General features: G+C 40.2%; 1 protein-coding gene across 2 annotated transcripts; it reads left to right on the top strand.

The window, feature by feature from the left end:
- Positions 1-1,686: 1,686 nt before the first annotated feature.
- Positions 1,687-25,705, top strand: LOC144722064 (mothers against decapentaplegic homolog 4-like). 2 transcript variants are annotated; one of them, XM_078600159.1, is made up of 13 exons: positions 1,687-1,866; positions 4,471-4,946; positions 7,483-7,657; positions 9,831-9,860; positions 10,155-10,415; positions 12,789-12,905; positions 14,757-14,876; positions 16,775-16,828; positions 17,253-17,291; positions 17,639-17,822; positions 17,973-18,141; positions 18,512-18,650; positions 19,318-25,705. In XM_078600159.1, the coding sequence occupies exons 2-13, from the start codon at positions 4,710-4,712 to the stop codon at positions 19,527-19,529; spliced, it is 1,737 nt and encodes a 578-aa protein (XP_078456285.1). In that variant the 5' UTR covers positions 1,687-1,866; positions 4,471-4,709; the 3' UTR covers positions 19,530-25,705. The 2 variants fall into 2 exon arrangements, with proteins under 2 accessions (XP_078456285.1, XP_078456286.1); XM_078600160.1 differs by lacking the exon at positions 17,253-17,291 and having other exon boundaries at positions 1,688-1,866.
- Positions 25,706-27,454: the final 1,749 nt, after the last annotated feature.

The following is a 27,454-nucleotide window of genomic DNA, read 5'->3' as shown; positions in this document are numbered from 1 at the left end:
GACGATCCCAACACGTAGCCCCATCTCTGGCTTGGCTTCGCTTCGCAAGCTGTTTGACCAGCGCAGCGACGGAGAGAGTCTTCCAGAAGATCAGCCACGTGGTCGGAGACGAAGAGATGACGAGCAGCGACGCAGCCAGGAACCTCTGGTTCGGTCCCCCTTATATCTGCCCAGGCGCAGTCAAGCTCCACCTCTAGCCATGCCCCCGTTCCAGAACCTTCGAGCTGGTTCCCGGAGCTTCTCGACTGACTCCACCTTTACCCCAGATACGCCCCCCTAATAATAAGGCATTACGTAATGCAGCCACGACCGTAATTACCACTCCCGGCCGGCAGGTGTCACCATGTCATTACAGATGTATAGAGGTGCGGAATGGAACGCGTTCTAATAGGATATCTTCCAAGGAGATTGCCCGATGAAATCAGCTCGTGTGCTGGTGTTGGGTGGATTTTTACATGTTGCAATGATAAGCGTGCACAATATTTCACGGGCATGAATCAGAATATATTTATACTGTAGAAATGCGATGAGCTTTTAAGCTCTTTTTCATAGATGTTCAGCCGGGCGGGTAAGAACGTTACAACAATACCAAAATATAGGAGTGGGAAATACAAGAAAGGTAACACATTCAAGCCTTGATCGTTTCTGCGTGGATTAAATATCGGCCGTTCTAGAAGATTCGGAGGGGGGGGGGTGTAAAAAGTACGCGTGCGTACAGGTAGAGGGGTCACGTTTTGACAGATTTTTGCGAACCTACTAAATGAATGACCCCTTAAGGGGAGCTTCGATCCAGAGGTGGGACAAAGTCATTGTTATGCAAGTCCAAGTCGAGTCGCAAGTCATCAAATTCATGACTCGAGTCTGACTCGAGTCCAAGTCACATGACTCGAGTCCACACCTCTGCTTCGATCAGCAGTGACTTGACTGTGATTGTTTCATGCGAATGATCATCACGACCTACCTGTCAAACCCACACGGTTTTAGCCGTATTTTTGTACGGAGAAATTTGGTTTTCAGGTCCAAACGGCGTATAAGCCGTTTCAATGCGGGCAAAAAAAATGTTTTGTCTATTTATTTGTGTTTCTCTCTTGTGATGGAATTTTGTTGGATGAACGTTGAGATTTATAAGGGGCACGGGGTGACCAAACACATTCCTGCGGAGGGAGCTGGTAGGAACGTTGGGTGGTTGCTCGGTCAATGGCCAGGGTCAACGGCGGCGTGGTGTATTCCGCAAATATGCCCGACTGTGAGGGCGGGCACAAGCCGGCGTGAGTAGGTTAAACGTTGAGTTTTATAAGGGCACCACGAGGTGACCAGCCCCTCCCCACCCAGCCCCATCCCCCACCCAGCCCCTCCCCTCCCCACCCAGCCCCTCCCCACCCTTCCCACCCAGCCCCACCCTCCCCACCCAGCCCCTCCGAACCCTCACCCCCCCCAACCCAGCCCCTCTCCACCCTCCCCTCCCAACCCCTCCCCACCCTCCCCTCTGCACCCACCCCCACCCTCCCATTTTTGGATTAACGACGGACGGGCACAATAATCCCCTGTGGGCTGGTGGAACCAGGTGGTTCCTACCAGTAAAAGTTTTTTTTAAATATTGCTTATTTCGTCTCAAATTGTATCGGGAGAGGTGGGGAGGGGGGAAAACCTCTGATCTGGCATCGAAGCCTAAAAGCCCTCTGAGCTGGCATCAGCCCCGTGCGCTCGGAAGTCTTCGCTGTGTTGTCGAGGGCTCCACGCTGGATGCCGTTTCGTCTCGTCTCCTCCTCCTCTTCCACGGCAGTAACCTGTCTCTCTGCCCGTCTCTGTCTCCGTTCGGTGTACCGCTCAGCAGCGTTGTTGATAAATGGCCAACGAGGAGCGCAGGTTGGTGAGAGCGTTTCGTTTTTGTTGTTGTGTGAGAGGTGGTTAGTGGTGGTGGAGCGGGGCTTTTGTTTACGTTCGTCGTAACACACGGCGAGACCACGGGGGAGCCCATCGCAGTCACTGACACCGGCAACCAAAGGCACCATTGTGTGTGACAACACGTACCTGTAACAACTGCGGTGTTAGTAGTAATGCCCGCCGTTGATGTGACGAGAGAGAGTGTGTGAGAGAGAGAGAGCGCGAGTGGCTGGGTGGGTGGGAAGGCCTTGGTGGCATGGCCAGAGGGCTTCTGGGTTGTTGGCCAGGGGAGCGGCCCCTGGAAAATGCCATGCGAGCACTTGCGCGTCCATCATTTTGATGTTGTTGTTGTTGTAGTTTTCTTCTGTGATAACAAACAAAAACACCCCCCTACTTTATTATTATTGCGCGGCGTTTGTCTTCGCGAACGTTTCCGTGAAATGGGCCGTGTCGCGTAGTTGCTGTGGCTCAGTATGGCGCCTCCTCATGATGCAGTTTTGCAAGTAACGTTGTTTTTGGATATTTACTTTTGGAGTGAGTGGGTTTATGCGAGTGATTTTCGACTTTTGCACGGGTGTGTTTTATGAATCGCCGTCTAATAACGCACGTGAGATTGTCAATGTGATATTGCTGAGGTTTTAATTTTGAAATTTGGTTCAAATTTCCCAATTTTTTCAGGGCCCCAATCAGTGTTAAAAGTGCAATCTACAATTTGAATGGTTAGGTTTGGTATTCAGTCAAGAGATTAAGGAGATTTGGAGCGAATTCAGAGTGAAATGGCCCATAGCCCGATATGCCAGCCTGGTTTTTTTTCTTTCTGCCAAGGCAATAATTGCTGACAAATGTTGATGAAGTGTTCACTTACCAATAACATCTGGCTATCCAGCAGAATTTGATGAACGATGCCGGTGTGCTGATGAGACCCAGCATATCGAAACCTGTCCAGTGTTTGCTTGTTGAAATCAATGCTGCAGAATAATATTGGTCTTGAAAACTAATTCGCTGATGTATTAAAGCATACTTTGTATATACAGGGTGTCGGAAAATGTTTTCTCAGAGTTTAAACAGAATTAGATTGATTATTGTAAATGATGGACGACATGTAGAAGTGTTTTAATACCGTAACATTTTAAGTGAACTACAACTTATAAGTCTAATGCATATATTAATATCAAATTTACGTCAGTATCTCGAATAACAAAAAAAAGAGATTGAACTAAATTTTTTTATTTCGATTTAAAGCTTTCGTGACTGCAGGGATTCATATTCTTGGTTCTTTCGGTACAGTCACGTAGAAGGGAAATAATACAATAATGAAAATAAAACAATAATAAAATAAAATTCTCTCTGGTATATTCCGCTAGTGTGCCACAGTGCCGGCCTTTATCGGTGCTCGCCAACAGCACTTGCCCCCAAAAGTCTTAAAGGCTATACGGGGGATATTTGTATTTATCTTTGTCTTAATGTATAGGTGCCCTTTGTGCAGATAGAATGGAGCTCTGGTTTTATTTGGTTTTTGTTAACGAGTGTAGCAAGTTTGCCTCGGCCGCTTTGGTGAAAATTCTTGGTTGAAATTGTAGTGGTTTATTTATGGAGTTTGATTGGATACTATGGAGAATGTCACTTTTGTTTAAGTGGTCTAGGAAGTGTTTACTTACGTGTGCTTACAGTTTAGAATTATATAAAATCATAGCTTAATCATGCAACTGTGAAAAAGGTGATAGTTTGCGAAGTATGCACTTAAAAACCTAACTATATTGGATGAGTGACTTCTTTTAATCGGCTTATTTCCGCTTTTTATCGGCATTAGAGTCGGACTTCACGGGATGTGTTTCTTTGTTAAGTGATGATGGGGATTTGATACGTTTATGTTTTATGCACGAGACTTAAAGCAGTTTAGGAATTTTGATTTCGCTGGTTTAACGATTTTGTAGTTTTCATGAAATTACTTTTAAGTAGCCTTGGATGAATGGAATGACGTAATACTTCCTGGGCATAATAGAGTATTGCTCTCCTTAAATGTCAGTCATGTAATCTTCAGTATCAAGCTAATGTATTCTATGAAATCGTTGTTGAATGTGTGAAAGCAGCCTGCCATATATCAAGTGAAATCGCATCTTGTGCTGAAATTGTCTCTGTGTCAGGGTGTTGGTGCGTGCTGTCAGGGCAATTCCTTAACTTTTAAACGCACTCATCGTTATGAGAACAATAATTTAGACAGCGCTTTTTCGTCAGTAACATGGACTTTAAAGAGATGATTCTTAGTTTTTGCTTTAAAATATATCTATAATTACATTCAAACATTTTCAGTATGCGTATTCTAATATAAGGTAGGTATTTTTTTTCTATTGTACTGTTTACCTGGCACGCAGTGATTTTGTGTTTTATACAGCATGTAAAATATACATTGTCTCAGCGCATCAGAACACGCCGGTATAATCACTAGCCCAAAAAAATGAATAAATGAATGACACATCACGATATGTTCATGGGAAGCCAATCTCGTGGCGCTTGTCCTTGGCGTGACGCACGTGTACGCACGCACACGTATTGAAGAAGCATGCTCGCTCCGTTTCTCCATTGCAGCCAGAGATTCTTCCCACCGCTGGCTGTACCACATTGAGTGACGCCAATTCGGTTGCCACCACCCTCTTGGTGTTTGCGGGCGTTGACAAAAGAAGGTAAGCTTGGAGAGAGGGCTCGCTTGACCACCCCCCCCCAGCCACCACGACCACCTTCCCCGCAAGCATTGCGACTGAGCGAGGAGAGCAAACGGCACGGGTCGGAGTTCCTTCCCGCGTGGGAACGCAGCGGCGAGGAAGACAATGTCCCTGGTAACGCCGTCGAGCAACGATGCTTGCCTGAGCATCGTGCACAGCCTCCTGTGCCATCGTCAGGGTGGCGAGAGCGAGACCTTCGCTAAGCGCGCCATCGAAAGCCTCGTGCGCAAGCTCAAGGAGAAGAAGGACGAGTTGGATTCGCTCATCACCGCCGTCACCACGAACGGAGCGCATCCCAGCAAGTGCGTCACCATCCAGAGGACCCTGGATGGGAGGCTACAGGTATTATCCGGCGTGCTTGTGCACGTCCGTCCGCACGCGTATGCCCCAAACTGCGCTCGCTGCGTTTGAATTATTTAAACCGCGTGCCTGCTATGCCAGATGAGTACATAATAAGGTATGTGTTTTTGCAATTGTTTTACAATTTTTTGGAGAATAAGATTATTCGAGTGCTTCCTTTTTTGGGTCATTGATGGTATCTAATAAAATGCATTCACCTTCATATTTGTTTGGTGTTGTCAAGAGGACTTTACATGTTTACCCGTTTCCACAATTAAACATTTGCTTGGATATAATTCCACTTTGAGTTGTAACCTTATGATAATGCTTTTGAAAAAATATATATTTCAGTTTCATTTTACTGAAGTGCATTTTTTTTAGTTTACTTAAACTATTTAAAGTGCTGAATTTAAACATGTTCAATGTTGCTACTTACATGATTTTGCAAAGTACCTTGTAGAATGCCGTTGCTGCCAATATCAGTCAAGGAGTAGTATATTTTTGGGATTTTAAATAAATGTACTGTACTTGTGTGCATGCAGCGAAAAGGCAGAGAGCATTTAAAACCTGATTTCTTAGAATATATTTTAGAACAGAAATCATTTATCAAGCTTACTGCTGAGCTCTGACTTTTATGTTCATTTATAATTTATAATGAAGTGGCTGTACAACATAGGAAATCAATAGGCTCTCTTCCAAGCCCAAAAATCATACTGCATTTTACAAACAGCAAGCAATGACACGTGAAAGCGCTTTTTACATATCAACAATGTGAATTTTAATCGCGCATATTAATTTTTTTTAAAGATGTTATAAGTTAAAGGAAACCAATACTTTTAAAAAGTACATTGCATTCTATTACAGCAACTTTTACTCTTACATTTTCATTGGCTACTTGCAGATACTAGCAAAACATCTTTCAGTTAAGTGGTTTAATTGTAAAGTGTCAGAATAGGTTTTCATTTCAGGGATATACATAATGTGTTATTCAGATTCTTTTTTCAGGTTATGAAAAATAAGACAAAGCAAAACATAGCTTTTACAGAGTACACCACGTCAGGTGTGACCGATGGATTTTATGTATACCATATGGGAAAACTATCAATCTCTCAAGTAATTGCTTTGGGCACCCAATGTAAGGTGGAATGAAAAATATGGACTGGCTCATTTTTCTTTGCGTGTGGGCTGAAATTGAATCGTGAATGTGAAATGTAAAACATGTTGATGGGGGAGTTGAGCAATAAGAATTTGGCACTAGTTCTTTTTCACATTACCAGAGAAGTGTTTTTTTTGTAATCTAATAATTTTCAGGTAAAGTTACTGGAAAAAAGCTTGTGAAGCAAATTAAAATTATAAATTTCTTCAGATGTAAATAAAATAAATCTGGAATGCCACTTTGAATGTCATGATATTCACATTTCCTTCTATGTATGCTTTGCAAATATTTGAGAAAGCACATTTAAAAATTAGATGATTATATTTATTATTTTATCGAGACCTTATTTTTGCAGTACTTAACACCTTTTTTTGCGATGTTATGGATAGGTTCAGTGCTGAAATAGTAACTTAAGGATATGAGTGGATTTTATTGTTGTGGCGTGTGAGCACTTACTAACAATTTGGTAAAATGAAATGCTAACTACACTCATGTAGAAAGGTTTACTGTCGTGCGAGTAGTTTTGCTATCATGCATTTGTTTTTGTCAATGACCTTTTGACTAAAGTTATTCATAGGCATCATGTTATGGGGACGTATTGAGAAATGTAACAATAGTCACTCAAGGGACATGTAGAGTAACTGTCAATATAACACTGCAATACTACACAATTACATTACCTAACAGTACGCCACATTTTATTTGCATAGAATGTATTTTATATACATTAATTGAATTGACTATTTCATTTTCTGAAATTGCAGCTAGGCTCTTAACCAAGACTGTCATATTTGAATAAAAGATGCATACTCTTTGATCGTTTTGTCATCTAAGAATGTTAACTAATTTGTGGCTTTTTCTGGACTGCTCACTGCTGACAACAGCCCCACAGCAGCTTCAAAGTACTGTCCAGGTTCATGATTGCATAGCTTCTGAGATCTGATGAGATTATACACATTCTGGATGATGTGATAACCGGCTTCTTTTGAGTATTGAACATTGAATAAAGAAACCCGATGGTGATGCAACTTTTCTCAATTAGTCGTGCACTTGCATTGAACAAGGAACACTAATGCATTGGTAGGCACGTATACGCGTTGTGATGTAAGCCAGGCGCCCTGAGGTCTCATCTCATGAAATGGCTTCGGTGTGACGGACGTTATAATGAGGGCGCTCTAATGACAGTGTGCTTAAAAGTCACCAAAGCTGTGAAATCGTGTTGGAACAGCTTGTGACAACACTAACCTAGGTATGTGTTGTCCACAGTTATAACAAGCTGTATTTTTTGGGAGTTTTGTTTTCCCTTAATTTCTAAAATATATAAGGTGGAAGGGATGTGTATCTTGAAATCATCCTTATGTAACTCCACACGTTTTGTTGCAGGTTGCAGGCCGAAAAGGCTTCCCCCATGTGGTCTATGCACGCATCTGGCGGTGGCCCGATCTACACAAGAATGAGCTGAAACATGTCAAGTTCTGTCAGTACGCCTTTGACCTAAAGGCTGACAGTGTATGTGTTAACCCTTACCACTATGAGAGGGTCGTTTCTCCTTGCATTGGTATGGAAATATCTCCTTGTTTCAAGCACTTCTTCACTGATACACTATTTAATTGTTTTAAATCCCATTCATGTTGACTAATGTTAACTTGTAAAATTGTTCACAGTTGCACCATGTGATTGAATGTAAATAAAAAATGTGTATTGATTAAGAAAGAAGCAATGGTCTCCATATAGTGACTTGTTTACAGCAAGTTATAGTGATTGAAAGTGAAACTGACAAATGTTCTCTAGCCTAATTTATCTTAATTTCTGTTTGTACCATATACAATGTATTCGAATGGTAACAGGCATAACTGTGGTGAACAATTTATGGGAAGGGAAAAGCAAGCCCATCATGGTCAAAGTAATAAGATAGTATTTTTAAGCCAGAAAACCATTAGTTCTCACGGTAAAGTCAGTACCGAAAGACCCAAAGAGAATGAATTCCTGTGGTCACTAAAGCTTTAAGTCAAGATTCAGAAGATAAATGTTATACTATAGCTTTATCAAAGTGTCTAATCTCCATTTGTTATAACTGCTGTTCATGAAGTATTAGTTGGTGTTGGTTACATGAATGATCTAGAGGAAAGGAATTGTGTAAGCTTTCTAGTCTTACACAAGATTTCCCACTCGCTTGTGATGAAGCACCAGGCTGTACATGATAATACTTAGAAAAAATGTCCCAGAAGTTGCGTGGCTGGATTATTTGTTGAGGAAGTCTATTCAAATGTCAAATTATGATGCATGATGGGACTATGCTCCACAATTGATTTATACTTTGAGCATCCATGGACTCCTACCATTGTTATTTTAGCTGACTTGATCAAAACATCCAATCAGGGAGTCTTTCGTGCCATATTTATATAGGCTGTAAATGTAACAGTACAATTGTAAATTTTTCAAAATTTTACTAAAGCATTTGTTGAATGTGCAAATTGGGTCATTATTTTTATGCTAATATTGTTTTAATTATGTTTTTGCAATGTTGGTACAAAAATACATGTATTGCATTGGTTCATTTAGGTATCGTGGAGTTTTAAAAATGTATAGTGTAGTTAAATATGAAGTAATCCTCACAAATTTGTTTAAAAAGGTCCTGCTAGACTTATTATTTTTTCTTAATTATTTTTCAATTGAGCACGCATTCCACAATAAAATACACATTTCACTGCAGTGTGAGGTGTTTCAGATGATTGCTCTATATTTTGTCATTCTATCTAATTTATGGATAATTCATATTCAACGTTATTTGATTTTCATGAAAAGCCACATTTTTTTTATCTTGAATTGGGCCTTCGCAGGGTGAAACAAGACATCGACCAAAGCATAAGCCACTGGACTGCGAAATATCACACTTCAATGGTGTGGCACAGTTTGGCAGCATGCCCAGATGGACAGATTGGAAGGAAGGGTTTTAGATCTTTGTTTTGAATTTGTTGCCACCTTTCCCAGTAACCTGGGCCACTTGGAAACATACTTGGTTTTATATTAGCATTGTTAAGCAGTGTTGTAAATTATGTTTCAGCAAAGCCAGCTGTATTTAGATATGGGATGGGCTTGCTCGGTGCACTGTGTGTTATGCGGATGAGCTAACGTTTTTAGCGTGGCAAGATATGTACAATTTAATTTTACTCCCTCAATCCACAGCACAGCTCCATAATGAATATCTTCACCTTCCTTAACCTTGAGAATACTTAGCCCACACAAGTGGATCTTGGTGCCAACTATACTGAAAAGTTTGTACTTTCTAATTGATTCGGTGCAAAGCAGGCCAGTTTTTGTTCATATTTAACTAGTTTTCATGTTAATTGAAGGAAGTAAATGTTATCAAACTGTTAAAATGTAAATATGTATTACAAATATATATTCCAATTGTGTTTTTGGTGTTGGAGTATAATACGATTAGGACATAAACTTGTAAAATTAAACTGTCTATGCTTACATGAATGAGCAAAGGGGCACAAATGCTGATCTCAAGTGCAGCCTCAGAGCCAGAGAAAGTTGTTCAGACCTGTAAGGAACATGCCGACAGCTGCTAACAAAAGCTAAGTTTATAAAAAAACAAACCACGTTTACTGATGTCACTCTTGGTGTTTGTTTAGTTGAATATTTAATTGTCAATGGCATTCATTGTGAATATTTCCGACGTCCATCACAAGCAATTAATTATTTGGTACGATTTTTTTTTACAGATTTAGCTGGATTGACTTTACAAAGCACAGGTATGTACATCTGTTAATTTTGCAGCATGATATATTAACGTGGTCGATAGCAAAATAAAATAAAATTAGCATTTGTTTTCCTGATAAATGCTTCATTCATTTAAGACTATAGTTACAATACAATTAGGAATTAAACGTGGCTAATTACATTTTTTATATTCAATATTTAAATATTACGTTAAAACATCGTTCTGCTGTGATCAGATATTTTTACAGCATGTAACTTAGCGGCCACTTGCTCGTAGAACTTGAGTGATATTTGGCGTCGCTCTGTGTGTTGTATGTTCCTCGGAGGTCCTTCGAGTCTGCTGGTGAAAGATGAGCCCATCCTCGACTGCTTGTCGGCAGACAGCCCCTCGGGCCGGCTCACCTCCGAGGGGGGCCACGGCAGCTTGCAGCTCATTTCACACCAGGCTCAAGCTCCTCCATCTGTTGCCCGGACACAGCTGGATGTCTTCACCGGGTCTACCATTCTGCCCCCTGCCACAACGCAGTCAATCTCAAGCCAGGGCGACACCTCCATCCCAACTACCTCCGCTGGTTTCATCCCCGCTGGTTCGTAGTCGACACATGCACGTGGATGGGCGGTTCAGCTCGGTGAATGTAGCCTTTATATTAGCATGTGAAAATCTTTTAAAACCACATGTACAGCCCTTTTGTCAGTCCACTGCTGGATAAGGACCCCTCCCATGTTGTGAAGATAATTCTTAGATCATTCCAGTCTTTGCACTTTGTTGATGGTGGGTAGCAGAGACATTTATGCATAACGGTACTGCCCTCTTAGCGACTTCTGAAAGAGGCATCCGCGTACAACTACATTCAAGGCAGAGTGATAATTTCTAAAAAACAGATGGCATAGATAATGTATATACAGAGTCCATATAAATCAAACGTGCATATTTAATATTGATTTGCTTTTGCATCAAAACAGGCTTTCCTGGGAATTTGTTTAAATATGTAATTAAAACACATTTGAACCTACCTTTAGTGCGTTATATTTCGTTTCTGGTGCCAACTAATGTATTAGTTTTTTTGCTTTCATTTCACCTTCGTGATGTGAATGTGTGTGTGTGGAAAGTCGCTTGAGTTTAAGCAGTGAGTTGGATCTTTATACATAGTTGTTTTTTCATGCACATTGATTCATTTCAACTGTTAAAATTCCTTGAAATTGGAAATTGCTTTGAATAAGTGATTGTAAAGCTTGTCATTTTGACAGAGGCTAGGACACAACTCAAGGCATGTCTAATCTTTTCTGAAATCAATTGTGCTTTATTATTTGTGCGATAAAAACAAAAGTAGATTTTTTCATTTGCAAATTATCATTTGTCGAAATAATTGCCAGCTTTCAAATAAGTAATAATATAATACATTTCATTTTTGTGGTAAATGTAAACGTGTTGTTAAGCACACCACCACCCGACACAGCCAATTAGTAAGATTTATCACGTAAACCAAACGTGTAAATTTTAGTTACTATTGGTCGTGAAAGCTTCCGTGTTAAACATAGTTAAATAACCTGGTTTTATGACGAATGATTTCCTACTCGCTATCAGTTCCATGGACAACTCTGCTACCTTATTTCAGCGGCTGCATTTACAACGTCTAAAAAAATATCACGTGTAGACTGTACTTTATACTGGCGCAATGTGTCATGCCTAAATTGGTACATGTGTATAATTTGTTTTATTTGCTAAAAAATACAATACAATAGGAGTGCACACTTTTATCCAGTAAATACTTTGTGAGTGAATCGACTTCCATTTACATCTGGCAAAACTACAAAGGGATTTGCTGATAATTTAAATGGATTAATGCTGATGAATAGAATAGTCAGAGATGTCTCTGGGGTCTAATGCATCGTGTCAGAGTACTGAGCTAGCAACTTCGTCATCCTGGACCTTGGCACAGACAAGTGTGAGATTTAAGTTGTCCTTTTGCTCTGGATGGGTTGAAGGGTTTGCATGTTCAGCAAATTTCATGTCCTCAGCCTGTGCTTTTTTGCTGTTTGCCATTTTTGACCCTCTGCCAAAAATTACACTGTTGCTTATTTTCCTTAACTTGTTCACACTCATTTTATTTTAATACTAAATGCTGTGGGAGGATGACCCCATTCTGAATTCTCTTTTAAAATTTCTGCAAGATCTACAGCAATACTGCATAGATAGGTAGCCTAACTGTTTTGTGTTTTGTTCATGCAAAAGTCGCGAGCCTTTTTTTATAAAGAAGTGCCACACCATTTCACATAGTACGAAGGGAGCCTTATAGTACTCCCCATCCCCCACACTGTACCATGTCATGCTGATTTATTGCATTAAGGCATTGAGTGCCATACAGTGTGCTTACAGAGCCATATATGGGTGTCTGTCTAAGGGTTGGAGCTGTGTGCTCATGAAAAAAAAATGAAGAGTATAAGAGGAAGACGTGGGCTGCTCTTTGTCGCTGAATAGATGGTGACCGTACAAGAGTACAATAGAGCATTAGCTACGATGGGCCGGACAAGAAAATAATTCTAAGGCAGTCTGCTAATATACTCATGTGTTTTTTTATTCTCGTTTATTTGGAAATGGGAAAAAAAATCACATTCAACTTCTGCTTTTCTTGGCATGGCCAAAAAGAAAATAAATAGCCATGATGAACAATACATACTCATTAAATTGAAAGCTTTGACAGTAATTGCACACTTAAAAACTAAAATATAAATTGATACCACAAGAAATGACACATACTCTTTTAGGTGATTTGTTTCGTGAGCTAAGCCTGCTTATTATCACGTGCATTTGTACTCCATTAGCACATCGTTAATCTGGTGGTGTTATTGTAGGCTTCCCCCCTGCTGCCACAAGTTATAATTATCCGCGATGATTTTTATCCCCGTAATAATGTGCGGCGGCTGCTGCTGCTGCTGCGGCGTGTGACATTCTCTTGCAGGGCAGAGCAGCTCTTTGCTGGCAGTGGGCCACGGCGATCGAATGGTCGCCGTGTCTGGTGGACAGCAACCGGTCACGCCGCAGAATGGCTTCTCGAGCCAGCCTCAGCCTTTTCACAGTAAGCCCTTTGGGGGGTTGGGGTGGGGGGAGTAACATGCTTTGAGAAGTGAGCGTGTGCACTGGTTCTCGAAAAGAAGAGGTATGCCGCTTGCGGATGAAGAGGGGGGGGGGGAGGCAAATGCGGTGTTATGTTTAAGAACACACTGCAATTGCAATCGTCGGTTCAATCTCCCGGCATGGTAGTTGTGCAATGATAAGCAAGTTTCTTGATTTTCCTTTGCTCTGGTCGCCCAGCAGTGTAAGGAGTTGACCACAAGTTATAGTCGATCGGCAGGTCGTTTGTGGTTGGTATAAAATGTGGGTACTCCCACCAGTTCAGATATTTCTGGCCAGTGTGGAATAGTAGACCAAAATACCGTTCCGGTTGGCTACGTACGGCGCGAAAGAAGTTCAACATACATACATGGAAGGGCTCTTTAGAGCTCCCTTTCGTGGAGGGCCTTCCACCAACAGAGGCTTGAGCAAGTAATTGCACGGCTACACCTTTACCTTTTACATATTAAAGATGGGATGGGAGAATCCAGTCTGTATTTCGTACATAAGGCTGTTTTTTATTAATATTTTACATAATAGCTTCATGGTTTATATTTTAACATGCCTTGAAAGGTAATATCAATATTACTCGTAACATTTTTTTGATAAATTAACCTTATGGCGGTACCTTGGGGTACCATAGTACCCCGGCTCTCGCATAATATCCGTGATGCAATCATTTTTAGTCTGTTGATGGTCTGCGGTGCGGCAATCGACTCATCTCGACGAGCTGTACACGATGCACTATGGGGCATACGAGCGTTCAGGGTTTCAGCGCAATCGTCCTCGCTGAGTTTCAACATTACGGAGTGGCACTGATTTCGGATTGGTACCCCAGTCGTGGAGTTAAGTACACCCCTGGAAAAAAGTGTCCCAGAAATAAAATGTTTCATTGCCTCGGCCATTTTGTACTATTTGGTACCCCGGGGTACCACCATAAGGATCAAATAGTGAGCTTAAGTGGAAATTATTTCTTAGGTTTTACAATTTCTCAACATGTTAAGGAACATAGGTTTTTGTGTATGGTTTATTGGAAATGCATTGTAAAGCACAGGAAATGTGATTATTTTCGAAATTATCATTCATGAGAACATTCACCTAGATTTAAAGTGGTTAGACCAGCATGATGCAGTATTTAATTCCACTTGTATGTTTGACACCGTCATTGAAGTGATGAACCAGGCTCGCATTCATACATTTTTCCTGTAAATTTTGGGTGATTGTTTTGCTGCTTTTTTTTTAATCCAGCGTTTCCTTGTGAATAATCCATTTCATTCTGTTTCCAGGATGACCAAATGCATTATACACATTGGTAACTGTGGAAAGATTTATCAAAGCTTGAGCTATGAGCCAGTAGGGTGACAGAAACTGTTATTTGAATTAAAGAGCACGCACGTTAATTTCACGAATGCTACGATTAAGTGCCATTGCGCAATGAGTCGCCTATTATATTTTACTGCAGCGTTTGTGATGAGTGTGTTGGGATTTTTGCTGTTTGTGACCGTGCACCACTGCCAACGCTAAGATCTTCCACGAAGCTCATGGTCCACCCTAAACTCTGTACACACAAACCATGGCAGATGTGGATATCTGATGCACAAATGGAAAATTAAAACACACTCCAGTGTGCGACTGTGGTCATCCAGAACAGACCGTACAACATATAACGATGCAATGCCCAATCCACAAATACGATGGAGACATCGCAGTGATACACTCCCACTGCTCCGGATGTGGTTGTCTGGCTTGAGCAACCTGAATGTGAAATGTAAGTTGTTGCTCTGCATCTGCATCAGCCATATTGCTGTCCATGTAGATGGAGCTGCACCCACATGGACGGGCAGCAGTACGGCCACCTACACGGCGAACATGGTCCACCACCAGAATGGTCCTCCCGTTCCTCACCACCCGCCCTTGCATCATCCCAATCATTACTGTGAGTACAAACAACGTCGTCTGATTTTATTGTTTAGAAGTAAATAGACTTTTTATTATTTCAAGAATTGGCCATTGGTCGTTCAATCCCCCTTAAGTTTGAAAATTATTCTATGGTTAAATTACACGCGATTTTTGTTGCAGAAATTATTTCTCAGTGCTTTTTACAATTTTTTGTAAAACTGTTCCAAAAATGTAGTATTGTCTAGCAGTAGTACACGTTTTTCATTCTTTTTGAAAGTTTTTTTTCTTAAAGGTAGCTGATTGCAAATTGTTTTATTTTGTGTGCAGGCATTATTGCGTTCATTTTAAATATTGACATTGTTGCTGCCAGGGATGTTTTTATTCAAATGGAATGTTTGTTTTTACAGTATCTGTACAAGAAAGTGTACATGTTGGTGAAAGTTTTTTGTTGCTTACATTTTTTCCCGAACAGTTTCTTGCGTTGATCTTGTAACGGCAAAATATTGTCACAAAGAACAAATGCATTTGAGCATCTTTGTGCTCAGTGAATACGGAATTATATGTTCGTGCCGTGCAAGCCATATTATTTACTCTGCTCGAGCAAGGTCGTCTTGTGTTTACAGGAAAATAATAATGTGCTCTCCAAATGCGAGCGATTGCTTCCCGTGTATCATGTTGCATGAGCTTGGATTAGAGGAGCTCTAGAGATTTCCCTATTTTCTTTTGTCGATATTGCCCAGCTGTGTTTTTTGCTTAAACAGCCTTCTTTTTTTCCATTTAGCCATCTTTGTGTTTTGTTTTGTCCCCACTTGAAATATTTAGTGAGATATTTTTAAACAATATATATGTTTCTTAAATCCCCCTGCCTACGTCTACCCAGCGGTACAGATGGGTGCACCCACAGATAGTCGATCGTTAGGCTAAGTGTGGTGGTGTAAAAGTAGGGATTACTACCTCTTCAAAATTGTTTGACCAGTGTGGAAGAATGGGGCAAATTACGACAAGGGGCTCACTTGCTCTCTCTATTGTGGAGGACTGTCTTCTAGAAGTGGTGTGAGCAAGCAATGGCAGGGCTGCACATTGTTTTTTATGTATATATTATATTTAAATGTTGTATGTACTTTGTATACTGTGTTCATAATTACGTGGATGATATGAAATCTGGAATTATAGGTCATAATGCAAATCAAGTATTACAAATTCTATAAAATTGTTGTGCGTCTCAATACTTTATATATATTTATGATTTCATATATTTATATATTAAATGTAGCCGATCTTTTTTTTTAGTCCATAGTGTGACGAATTTTATTTGTACATTTTCTTTGAATGAAGAATGTAGTGTATGCAATACTTTCTAACAACTATGTGCAACATCTGATAAACAAAAATAAATGATTCTTCAGCAGTTGCAGGTTACTCTGTACCCTTCCATAACATTGTCATAAAATTATTATTATTTAATGAATTGAGGTTAATATCATCAATCGATATAATGAAAAACCAAAGTAGTAAAACTTTTCCCCTTGATCTATATTTTGTTTGTTTCTTCAACATACCATTCATTATAATTTCATTGTAAATCATTTAAGATGTATTGCATTTGCAATAACCGTTGTTGTTCTTGAGAATTATGTATTCATAACAATAATTGTCTCCAAATGTGGTTGTTTAAAACATGTTTATTTTTTATTCTTGACCTCCTTAAAGAATTATTCAAATGAAATGGCAAATATTTGGCAGTGTTCCATCCTTCCACAAGGCATGGGTTGGCAGATTGTAATAATGTTCTCAGGGCCAAATTTTGAATGCTAAATAAACAAACCACATGAATCCATAACAGTTGTCTCAAGGCACAGCATGTAAATTTCTTGGAACTGATACAATAGTCGTCGTTGCTTGGCTCATGCAAAGGAGTTTTCCTTTTTTCTGCAGGGCCTCCACACCACAATGAGCTCTCTTTCCAGCCTCCCCTTTCCACCCATCCAGGTATTACACACGGTATCAATCATTTACTGTTTCTTAACCTCACTTGGTATGTAAAAATCCGTGGAAAGTGGATATCCGTTGATCACTAAGATTGACTTGTGTATGATGAAAAAAAATAACCTGAAATTACTGAGATAACCAAATGTACCTAGTTTTTGGGTCAAAATTATGATTGATATTGGTAATGATACTTTAATAGAGAGCTGTACCTTTCAGTTAATAATGTCGTACAAAATGCGTGCCGTCACTTAAAAATGGGATTGCTCACTTTGTTTCATGTTGTGACCTCATCATTGAATGATTCCTAAGAGAAATATGAGCGGAGTCCGAATTATTTTTAAGGTTCCATTTGTCAACAATATCCTCCAATATGATCAATGAGCTTTCTAATGTATTCTGACATTTTGAAATGCATTTTTAACAGATGCACATCGGTCAAACTTACGTTTCCAGCGTAAAATCGGTGAGGAATAGCCTTTCATTGAGATATTGAGGTGATAAAACAATAATGTAAAAAAATTATAACAATAAAAAAATAACCACTTGCACAAATCAAATTCGCATTTTTTTATTTAACCAAAGCATTGTCACAGAGATAACATCACGGGTAGCACGGGTTTGCTTGTAAGGAGGTGAATGTCAAAGGTGAAAGGGGCATACATGCTGTTTACCTCACTGAAACTTTACGAACGTCACTGAGTCTGTATTCAAAGAACTCACCCCATACAGCCTTACAACGCTCATAGAAAAATGTATTTGACTCGTATATAATGAACAAATGTGATGGATAAGTGAAACTCCCCTTTGTAGGTCCAGAGTTCTGGTGCTCCATTGCATACTTTGAGATGGACGTCCAGGTGGGCGAGACGTTCAAAGTGCCCTCCAGCTGCCCCATTGTAACGGTGGATGGCTACGTGGACCCTTCGGGCGGGGACCGCTTTTGTCTCGGCCAGCTCTCCAATGTTCATCGGACTGATGCCAGCGAAAAGGCGAGGCGAGTACCTTTCGAAAACATTAAGTGTTCCCTGCATTTGTAGAGAAGAAATATATTCCAGTAGTGCCTGATCTATATACATGTGTAAGTCTCTTTCTTTGCCCATTGACGTGACAAAGACAAGCTTTACTAATCGCCGTGTGTGTGCAGGCTTCACATCGGTAAGGGCGTCCAGCTGGAGTGCCGGGGAGAGGGGGACGTGTGGGTCCGCTGCCTCAGCGACCACGCTGTTTTCGTGCAAAGTTACTACTTGGATCGGGAAGCAGGCCGGGCACCCGGAGATGCTGTGCACAAGATCTATCCCGGCGCATATATAAAGGTCACTTCACGTAAAATCTTACAGCATTTTGAAATAGAATCATCATCAGAGCCCCACTGGGCGAAGATCCCGGGGCCGGCCCAGGACACGCTGGCGAAACTATGTTGCTCGGCTGGCCTGGGAACGCTAGGGGAAAGGGGAGGTCTGGACCGCCCTACTCAACATGCTGCCACTGCGACCCTCGCCAGGACAAGCGGCCTGAGAAAAGAACGAACCAATCGTCATAGCTGCATCAAATGATTGCCATTCTTCGACTTGTACCCTGTAAAGGTTTATATTTTTGCTGTTGTAATTATGCAAAAAAAGAGATTTAAAAAAAAAAAAAATATTTTTTGGTGTGTGATCTTTTGTTGCCCCTTGGTGATGGCAGGTGTTTGACCTCAGACAGTGCCATCGGCAGATGCAGCAGCAAGCTGCTACCGCACAGGCAGCTGCTGCCGCACAGGCAGCTGCCGTGGCTGGAAACATCCCCGGTCCTGGCTCTGTCGGAGGCATTGCTCCAGCCATCAGTAAGTCTCCCCCCCGTGGCGCAAGTTCATGTTGACGTGTATTGTTGTTATACACCCTTCAGTGTACTCCACGTAAAAGAAAAGGACCGAGAGATTGTGGAATTTCAAAGACGTTCATACTCCTTATCAGCAAGCACCCATGTAAGGTGGCATATCTGTTTCCAGATGGGTTCATAATCGTGGTTTTATCTTGCAGCAAGGTAGCTAAGAAATGTGTACTTTTCAGTGTGTGAATGGATTTGGAATACAATCTTCCTTTTGGAGGCCTTATTAATTTTTCATTACCACTGATAAAAAAACATATATAGCCACAAATAACAAACCGATGTACATTAAAAAGAAGCGTTTTTAATTGGTGCATACTTCCTGTATGACATGGTAATTCTCAATAACATGCAAGGTAACTAAATATTGTGCAAATAAGCAATGAGAGATTCACGCTTGGAATTACATTGAGAGACAGCAAGACATGGATCACCTCTGAACATTTAAAATGTTCACAGCGCTAGAGTACCGTCATATAAATTCAAATAGCTTGCCTAATATTGAAATGGTTTAACCGAGAATGCAATCTCGGATAAGCCCATTTCACTCGTGCAATCTCCATGATAAAAACATAACAAAACCCTGTAAATACTTACGACTGCCCCCATCGCACGGCCGTCAGGTTTGTCGGCAGCAGCGGGCATCGGCGTGGACGACCTACGGCGGCTCTGCATTCTGCGTATGAGCTTCGTGAAGGGTTGGGGCCCCGATTACCCACGGCACAGCATCAAGGAGACGCCCTGTTGGATCGAGATTCACTTGCACCGGGCCCTACAGCTGCTGGATGAGGTTCTGCACACCATGCCCATGGCCGATCCTCGGCCGCTCGACTGAGGACCGTTTCTCCCCAGCTACGCGTCCAAGGGATTGCACTGCATTGATTTGCGTGTGTGTGTGTGTTTGTGTTGAAGCAGCATTATTTTGTCTTCGTTGGAAGAGGGAAACTTTGATCGTTACCAACGTGTCGATGGCCTTGCCTTGCAGATGCCCTCTTTTGTGTGTTCACTTGAAGATGATTTCAAGTTGGTATTCTAGTCATGAGTGAAATGCAATGTGTCTAGATCTCTGGGGACTTTTAGCATGTCCTAACTTGCAGTCCTAATCGACGAAAACTCAAATTGGCAAATTCAAGTCAACATGTTGCTTGACTGGAGTATCCCAAGCCTCGTTATCTGGCTTTCAGATTTTCAAGTGCGATAACACGATGAAGTTGCAACAAATGAGAATGGGGCTTTGTGTAATTGCATTGTTCGTGGGGCATGCATCATGCACGTTTCATAGCTTAAAATGTGTCTTAAATCCATTTAAAAGTCATAAAAATGTATAACTACATACAACTTAAATGGATTTATGAAATGTTACATACGATTAGAATAATGCAATGAGATGCAAAACATTGCAATGATTAATGCAAACATTTGCACCATCCATGTCAAGAAAATCAATACATATATTATTTTTTTATTTTTATGTTTAAGCTAGTGTAGTCTTGGGCATTTAATCATAGCTTAGTCTTGACCTATGAATTTTTCATTATGTTGGCAGTATCTGTGTACAGCGTAATGTATTGTAGCATCTGTAGTGACGTGTACATAAAGGTAAGGTATGTTTACAAATAAAGCCATCTTTAGAGCCTTTAAATTGTTTATTGTGACCATGTGGTTGCAGGTGATGTTCTGCCTACTGTTAAAACTCTATATTCTTGTCTTGTAGAATTATACAAAGTAATGTTTGGATATTGCATATACATTTTAATTGTTTTATTTTGCTGTCTTAATTATTTAGATTTGCTCAGATTGTTTTGCTGTTTTATTATTCCTCGTGTACTCTTTGGTTCTTTCGTTGAAGTCACGGAGGTATAAAATAAAATAAATCACGACGTTTCGATCGCAACACAAGCATCCGTCAATAGGTGGAACAGATACAGCAGGAGGACCGCTGACATAGGAGAAAGAGCTGCTGCAACAAGAGTTTATATAGGACATGATAATCTCTCACATTGACATGCTAATCTCTCACATTTCATTTATGTACAAATTCCTTCTCTAGCTCCGCCCACTTACCCTTGGGTTGAGCCCACCACAATCCGATATAAACTCTTGTTGCAGCAGCTCTTTCTCCTATGTCAGCAGTTCTGCTGCTGTATCTGTTCCACCTAATGATGGTCGCTTGTGTTGCGATCGAAACGTCGTGATTGATTTTATTTTCTACCTATGTGACTTTACCGAAAGAACCAAAGAGTATGGATTCCTGCAGTCACGAAAGCTTCAAATCAAGATATTTCTCGTGTATTTAGCATAAAAATTGCATACACTTGTAAACATCAAGAATTGTTGAAGGCAACCCTTATCCATACAGTGCATGATTTCTTGCATGGGTGGCAGACCTGTGTCGTAAACACTTTAATGTAAGAAGTTCACATACAGGAGGTGTGATAGCTGCTCAATGAGAATGACGTAAAATTGTCCGTTATAAAAATGATTGGTTGTAGTACACAGGCCATCCTTGTTGATATTTCATACATTATTTAATACACAACAGTGTAATTTTTTATCACTTTTACTTTTTGAAAACACTTTAAGAACTTGTTAATTTAAGAAACAACACCATATTTCTGCACATACTATAACTTTTACAATATTCGTTGTCGTTGTGGGGCATTCCAGGAGATTAGTATTGTCATACAAAAATAATATCACAGACCTGACCTTGGGCTTATTTTGAAGCCCCGTTATATGCTACTCATAATGCTGGACACTAAAGTTAGGACGTATCATTTTGGAAAGTGAACTAGATGGTTTGTATTTCCATACTTTCATGGTCGAGTTTAATGCGTGTCCTCTTGTATGTACAGCATTTGCATGCATTTACACACATACAGACTTGGGAAGACTTTAACTTAAAAGTTTGAGATGGGTATGGATCGTAGTCTTTGACTTTACCTGGTTCACATCTCCAACTTTACCAGACTCATGGCCACAGTAGTAAATTTAATCAGAACATTTGCTGTGCCAAGGCTGCGTTAAAATGGTCTAAATTTGCCTGTTATAAATGACACCAATGTTTTAATATGAATAAGAACAGATGTTAACCTTCCCAATTGTTCATGTGAAAGTTTATTAGGTGGTAACGGGTTTTTGGGGGTTTGGGCGTATCACGAAAGTGCCTTTTTCCAGAATTTTTTTTTCCAGAAGGGATTATATTTGGAAGGTGCAGGGGAATCTGCTTATAAGATGCTGCTATCCAATCCTACACACTATCCAGTTGAGGCCGAACCATATTTATTACTCACACTTCTTACATCACAGCACTCATTGTAAATTCATACGTGGGGGGGGGGGGGCCTTGGATGTAGAGAGACCTTTGCTATTTTCTGGGGTTCTCTTTGTACTGGAAATTACACTTAGATGTCCAATTGCTACAAGCCAGCCTTGCAGATTGATTGCCAATTGAGTTAGCAGTATCCTGCTATTTTTTAATGTTGCTTTTTTCATTTCATTCTTTAGCTATCAATGTGAATATGTATACTCTGCCTTGAAGTGGTTGTCCTCAAGCCATTTAAAGTTGTTTTTTAATAGAAATGAAACATGATGCATATGTAGCCAAGGGTAAAGGTTTAGTTGGAAATCACTGAAAATGTTTATGCTACTTTGAATTCAATTATTATAGCTGTAATTGCAATTGTCCTTGTGTTAAAATAAATGTAATTTTGGTATTTTTGATATATAAAAAGGTTATTTGATTATAGGTGTAGGATTCCATTAATTCAGAATAAAAATGCATCATTTGAGTTTCTAAATTTTTTACATATCTGCAAGTCATAATTGAAGTGTCCAGTCAACCTTTCTAAGTAGAGACTTCAACACGTGGTTAAGTAAACAGTAATTATATTATTCGCCATTTGAAAGAGTATTTGTTAAGATATGGAATGTTAAGCATTTTTCACATTGCTAGAGTGGGACATTGATGTACCCCTGGACTTGTATTGTTGATATTTAAACAGAGTTTAGGGTTTAGTTTTATTATTAATACTTTATCAATGTTTGACTAAAAAGATCAGTGTTGTATTTTAGCACACTTAAGTATTACTTCATAATGTATCTTTCAAAGCATTTGAGATGCTATGCAATTTGAATGAAAACAAATTGACAGGTTCTTATTATCTTAGAATAAGCCAAACAACTTAGTTATTAACCTGTTTATGTCTGTGCTTAATCCTATGCCATATGATATTTCACAATGGTTAGTGCATTTGTGCAGTGTTTCAATGGTTTGCTATGCCCTGTACATTGTGATAAATGTTCTTACAATGAAAGTATTTTTTGAAAAAATCTACATTTTCACATTTGCATGTACATTTGACCCATTTCCAGTACCATGGTATGCTTTTTTTAGTTTCAGTCACTGTATCTTAACTATACTTAATTCATTTCCAAACTGCCCCAATCTTCATCATGCAAGCTTTGAGCAGTGATGATAATTGCTTTTTCGGGTCCTGGGTAGTAGAAGTCCCACTGCAGTTTCTCTTCAGCACAACCGCTGTTGATTTCCAACCAGTTTGTACTGACTAGAGGGACACTGGGCTTAAGTTAACCCCAAGCTGGCATTTCAACTTGTGGGTTTGTGACCATCTCCTCTACCAATTGAGATATATTGCGGCAAGTAAAACAATTATGGTCGTACATGTACAGCCCTTTTGTCAACCCCACGACTGGACGAGGTTCTTCAGACGCTGTGCAAATCATCGTGGTTATTTGACCATAGTTCACCTTGGTCTGTGCGGGCTGGTGAAAGGGGGCAGCATAGATAGTAAAGCATATCACAGTACAGCAATGGTTTTACCGCACTGCCGTCTGCTGACAGTTTTGTTCTAAGTCAGTGTTGTGCATGATCCACCCATCCATCCACGCACTGTCCAGGCTCCATACAGCTTTTCTTCTGAGATCGTATATGATCCGGCCTAAAATTTAGGTGATTCGGCCATAGGCTGTGAATCATTTGGGTTAATTTATGATAACGATTATGGTTATTTGATTCGTTCATTTATACCATTATGGCTTAGTTTAAGCTTTCAACCATATTAAACAGATTTATAATCTCTTGAATGTAGATTTGCATGATTGAGACGAACATGGATATTTCTTTCATTGAGTAACCATTCTGATGCTGCAAAGCTGCAACATTGCAATGGGCTGGTTTACTGTCTCCGAACGGCTAAACAACCTTTTTCAAACCCACGTTGAAAGAATATTTATGCAAGTCATGTAGATATTTCGGTCTCCATTTTGCAACTCAACTTTGCAAATTATGAGTAAATATGATGCTTGGAGTATGCAATGGCATGTAACGTTTTTTTTAAATGTAGGAGTGAGGTTGAATTTGTAAGTTAAATAAAAATGTCTGTGAGGTTGCCTTTTCATTTTGTACATTTTTGAATGTCGGCAATGTCTGAAATATGCATTTACTGCCTATCAATGTTTGCCACAATATTGCATTGCACCTTCAGGCTTTTTTTGGGACTTTAAAGTGACCTTGTAAGTCGAACTTTTGCTTTTCACTCTACAAAACATTAATGTCAAGTTTTATTTTTAAAAATGTGTTCTAGTTATTCTGCTAACACTCCATTTGTCAAGTAAAAACAATTACAGTGTATCAGGATTCACATAACCTGAGTTTTCACCACAGGCGAATCAATCTGCAATCATTACCGGGCTAATTAGGCATTTAGAATTGAAACTATTTCCGTATTTTATCTAATTTTGAGGTACCAGTGTGTAGTGGCTGCAACTACAATTTATCACCAACCATAAGACCATTTTCAATGATGTTTCATGTATCGGTTGTAAAATAACTGAAATTGTTTTCTGGGATTTTGGTTTGTCACGCATATATACCTTTCAAGCAATGCACACAAGGTGGTACACGATTAGGCGTCTTATAAAGGTTGACATCTCTCGATTTAGAATTGTAGTCTTGCGACTTTTTCCTCTAACTTTGCATCCCAATTAAATTGTTTGGGAAGACTGGAAGTGGGAAATCCTCCAAAAATGTTGGCCATAATTAGTCAGCACTGCTATTAAATGTATTATCTGTCTACTAAGTACGTTTTAGAATATTTTCAAGAGCAAATACACCACCCAAGGTGTTTGAATACAGTATCTCATATGCCCATTTAAACTGCTTGTTTGTGTATAAGCTTGTGCCACCTGGCATGTAAAATGTATTGTATACATGAACACATCTTTGAATCATATATATGCACAAACATTACTAATGGATGGGTACATAATGTTGATTGCAATTCTGAAATGTCAACAGCCTCTTATTTTGGGATCATGGATTTTGGCATTTGTGCATTTTGGCTAACTAATGCATCATCCATTCCATCCTATTTCACTAAAACATCTCATTCAACAATTACCAAACCTCAGAGTTGCCTTCGCTTTCATTCACGAGTTACCTTCGGTTTTTAAAACGAATTCAAGTGTGCAATCTAAACTTCAAAGCCCTGAGATAGATTATAAACTTGGCCATGGATGATTGCATTTTGGCATTCGTAATCACGATATTAACCTTTTAACTTTTTACAGATTGTGTACTGCATGGAGAAGTATTATGTGTACTGTAACATGTTTTTGTTCTGTACAGTTGTGTAAATGTATGCTGAATTTTTAGTGCTCTGGATTTTAAACTGTAGGTAAATTTAGCAAATAATTTAACAGATAACTCTGCACTGTTTTGCTTTTGTATATATGTTTCTAGTTTTATCTGAAAAAAGTTTTGCAAATAAAACGTAATTGTTGTAAGCTTCACATTCTAGATTTACAGTCGTTAAGTATTGGACATTTTGTTAAAAAGTGCTATAGTGACTTGTTTATTGACCTGGAATGCGTATTCAGTGAGCAGTTTTGTTTTGTTGCCTATCAAGTTATGGAATTTGAAGTGTATTCTCTTTAACCTAGTCTTTATATTGTATCTGCTTTTAAATTCTCAATAAAAGTAAAGAAAAATGTGGATGTTTGAGTGATATTCAATGTTAAATATCAACATGCTGAATAAATAACATTTGTGATGTGCATTGTCAGCATATACCGTATGAACGCTCCAAAGTCTGTTTTTTTATATTAAGAGCCAAATACTGAGCCACATTTAATTCAGACGCAGAGTGGATCTCGTCCGTCCCTCTAAAGGAGTGCAGTGATGACGGCAGCTGTTTACGATGCGGTCCGATCGTTGGGGAGATTTGTGGCCGCACTCGAATGCCGCCGAATCTTCGACGGCGCCGTTTGCGGCATCCCGTGGCCCTATCGGCCACACGGCCCGCTCCTGATTCGGTTGATGGCCGATCATTGGCGGCGTGGAAGTTTGAAACCGGTAGGGTCGCTGTACGAGACGCTGATTTTTTTCGAAGTCGGTCGCAGTCCAACCTCGCTGCCATCTCTCGCCTTCATTTGGGGCTCGGGTGTGAGGCTGCTGTGATCCAGAAAAGGGTGTTGTGATTTTAGGCGAACAGGTGGCACTTGGTTTATGTCCCGATGTATCGATCGGAAGGTGCGTGGGGAGGGGGGGTTAACGAGAATGTTTTGGTATTTCTGGACGGCCGCTCTTTCACGACGGCATTTGCGGCGGGGCGATGCGGGGTGAGCACCATCTCTGAGATGCGGAGGAATTTCAACGTGTCATACTTGAAAGAGTAAACTCTGCCCTTTGCGGTATGAAAAAGGGCAAAGCTGGACCAGCTGCTAAAACGTTGGATATCATCAAAAGTGGGACCAATTGTTATTAAGTGATCAATAAAGTGGTGACCTTTGAGTCATTGGCCCCGAAATCACTTATCGGTACCTACTCGGTGTGACAAAGGCAAAAAAATATTTCCTGAAATATGTTTTTCTCTAGATCACAATTATGTATGATAGTAAGGTCAAAGTGGTAGCTTTTGATGAGAAATAGGAACTAAAGATACGTTCTACAGAAAGCATAGCTTTTGAAAGGTATCGTTTTGCAACAAGAATTATCATGCGACTATGAAACACATGTAATATGATTATACACGGGAGGTGTCTTTGTGGTGGATACCGCAATGGTGCATGGATGACTGTGGTAGCGTTCGTCATCATCCCATGTGGTACCGGGCCAATTCCTTGGCCCACGTGCTTGTTAGTGCTGCAGTTTAACCACCAGATGGTGCTCCAGGCATTCCCATCGCTCCGCTTTCCACATATCTCCAGAAGCTATCGTGCGCCTCAAAAATACACGAGGTGAAATATTCTGTTTTCGTGACAACTGGCATATTTTGTGTCTTCATAGTATCCGCCTTTAAAGAAGTGAAAGACGGCAGCTGTTAACAATGTGGTCGATCGTTGGGGAATACGTATACGTGTCTCAGTGCAAATATTGTATTGTAGACCGAATAATAATGAAGTGGGTGAACAGTATTTAAGTTACGATGTTCATCAGGTGCAAGCTTTTGAAGTTGGTGGTTTAAGGATTCAGGCTTTCATCCCACTACAACCGTAGTTCTTGTACCGTATGTACTGAAAACACCGGACTACAATCCTGACCATCCACGTTAAGTTACCGGACTCGTGGGCTTGGGTATCACTCGTCATCACTGGTTGGTATCTGAACCTTACCTGGGCCTCACTTAAGCCCCCCCACCCCAAGCCTAAATTAATGGTCAAGGTGTGGTCCGTCAATAACAGCACCAGGGAGAGAAAATCAGTCAGGCATTTGGTACTGGCCACTTTCCAGAATAAACA

The sequence above is a fragment of the Lampetra planeri genome, chromosome 13 (assembly GCF_965212315.1).
Source record: "Lampetra planeri chromosome 13, kcLamPlan1.2.h2, whole genome shotgun sequence".
Taxonomy (NCBI): Eukaryota; Metazoa; Chordata; class Hyperoartia; order Petromyzontiformes; family Petromyzontidae; genus Lampetra; species Lampetra planeri.
This window is presented reverse-complemented; position numbering and strand designations above follow the sequence as displayed.

Excerpts from the sequence above, each read along its gene's own strand:
- LOC144722064 (XM_078600159.1), top strand. The coding sequence starts at position 4,710 with ATGTCCCTGGTAACGCCGTCGAGCAACGATGCTTGCCTGAGCATCGTG. Across the intron at positions 4,947-7,482 it reads CCCTGGATGGGAGGCTACAG|GTTGCAGGCCGAAAAGGCTT; the intron begins GTATTATCCGGC and ends GTTTTGTTGCAG. Across the intron at positions 12,906-14,756 it reads CCAGCCTCAGCCTTTTCACA|ATGGAGCTGCACCCACATGG; the intron begins GTAAGCCCTTTG and ends CTGTCCATGTAG.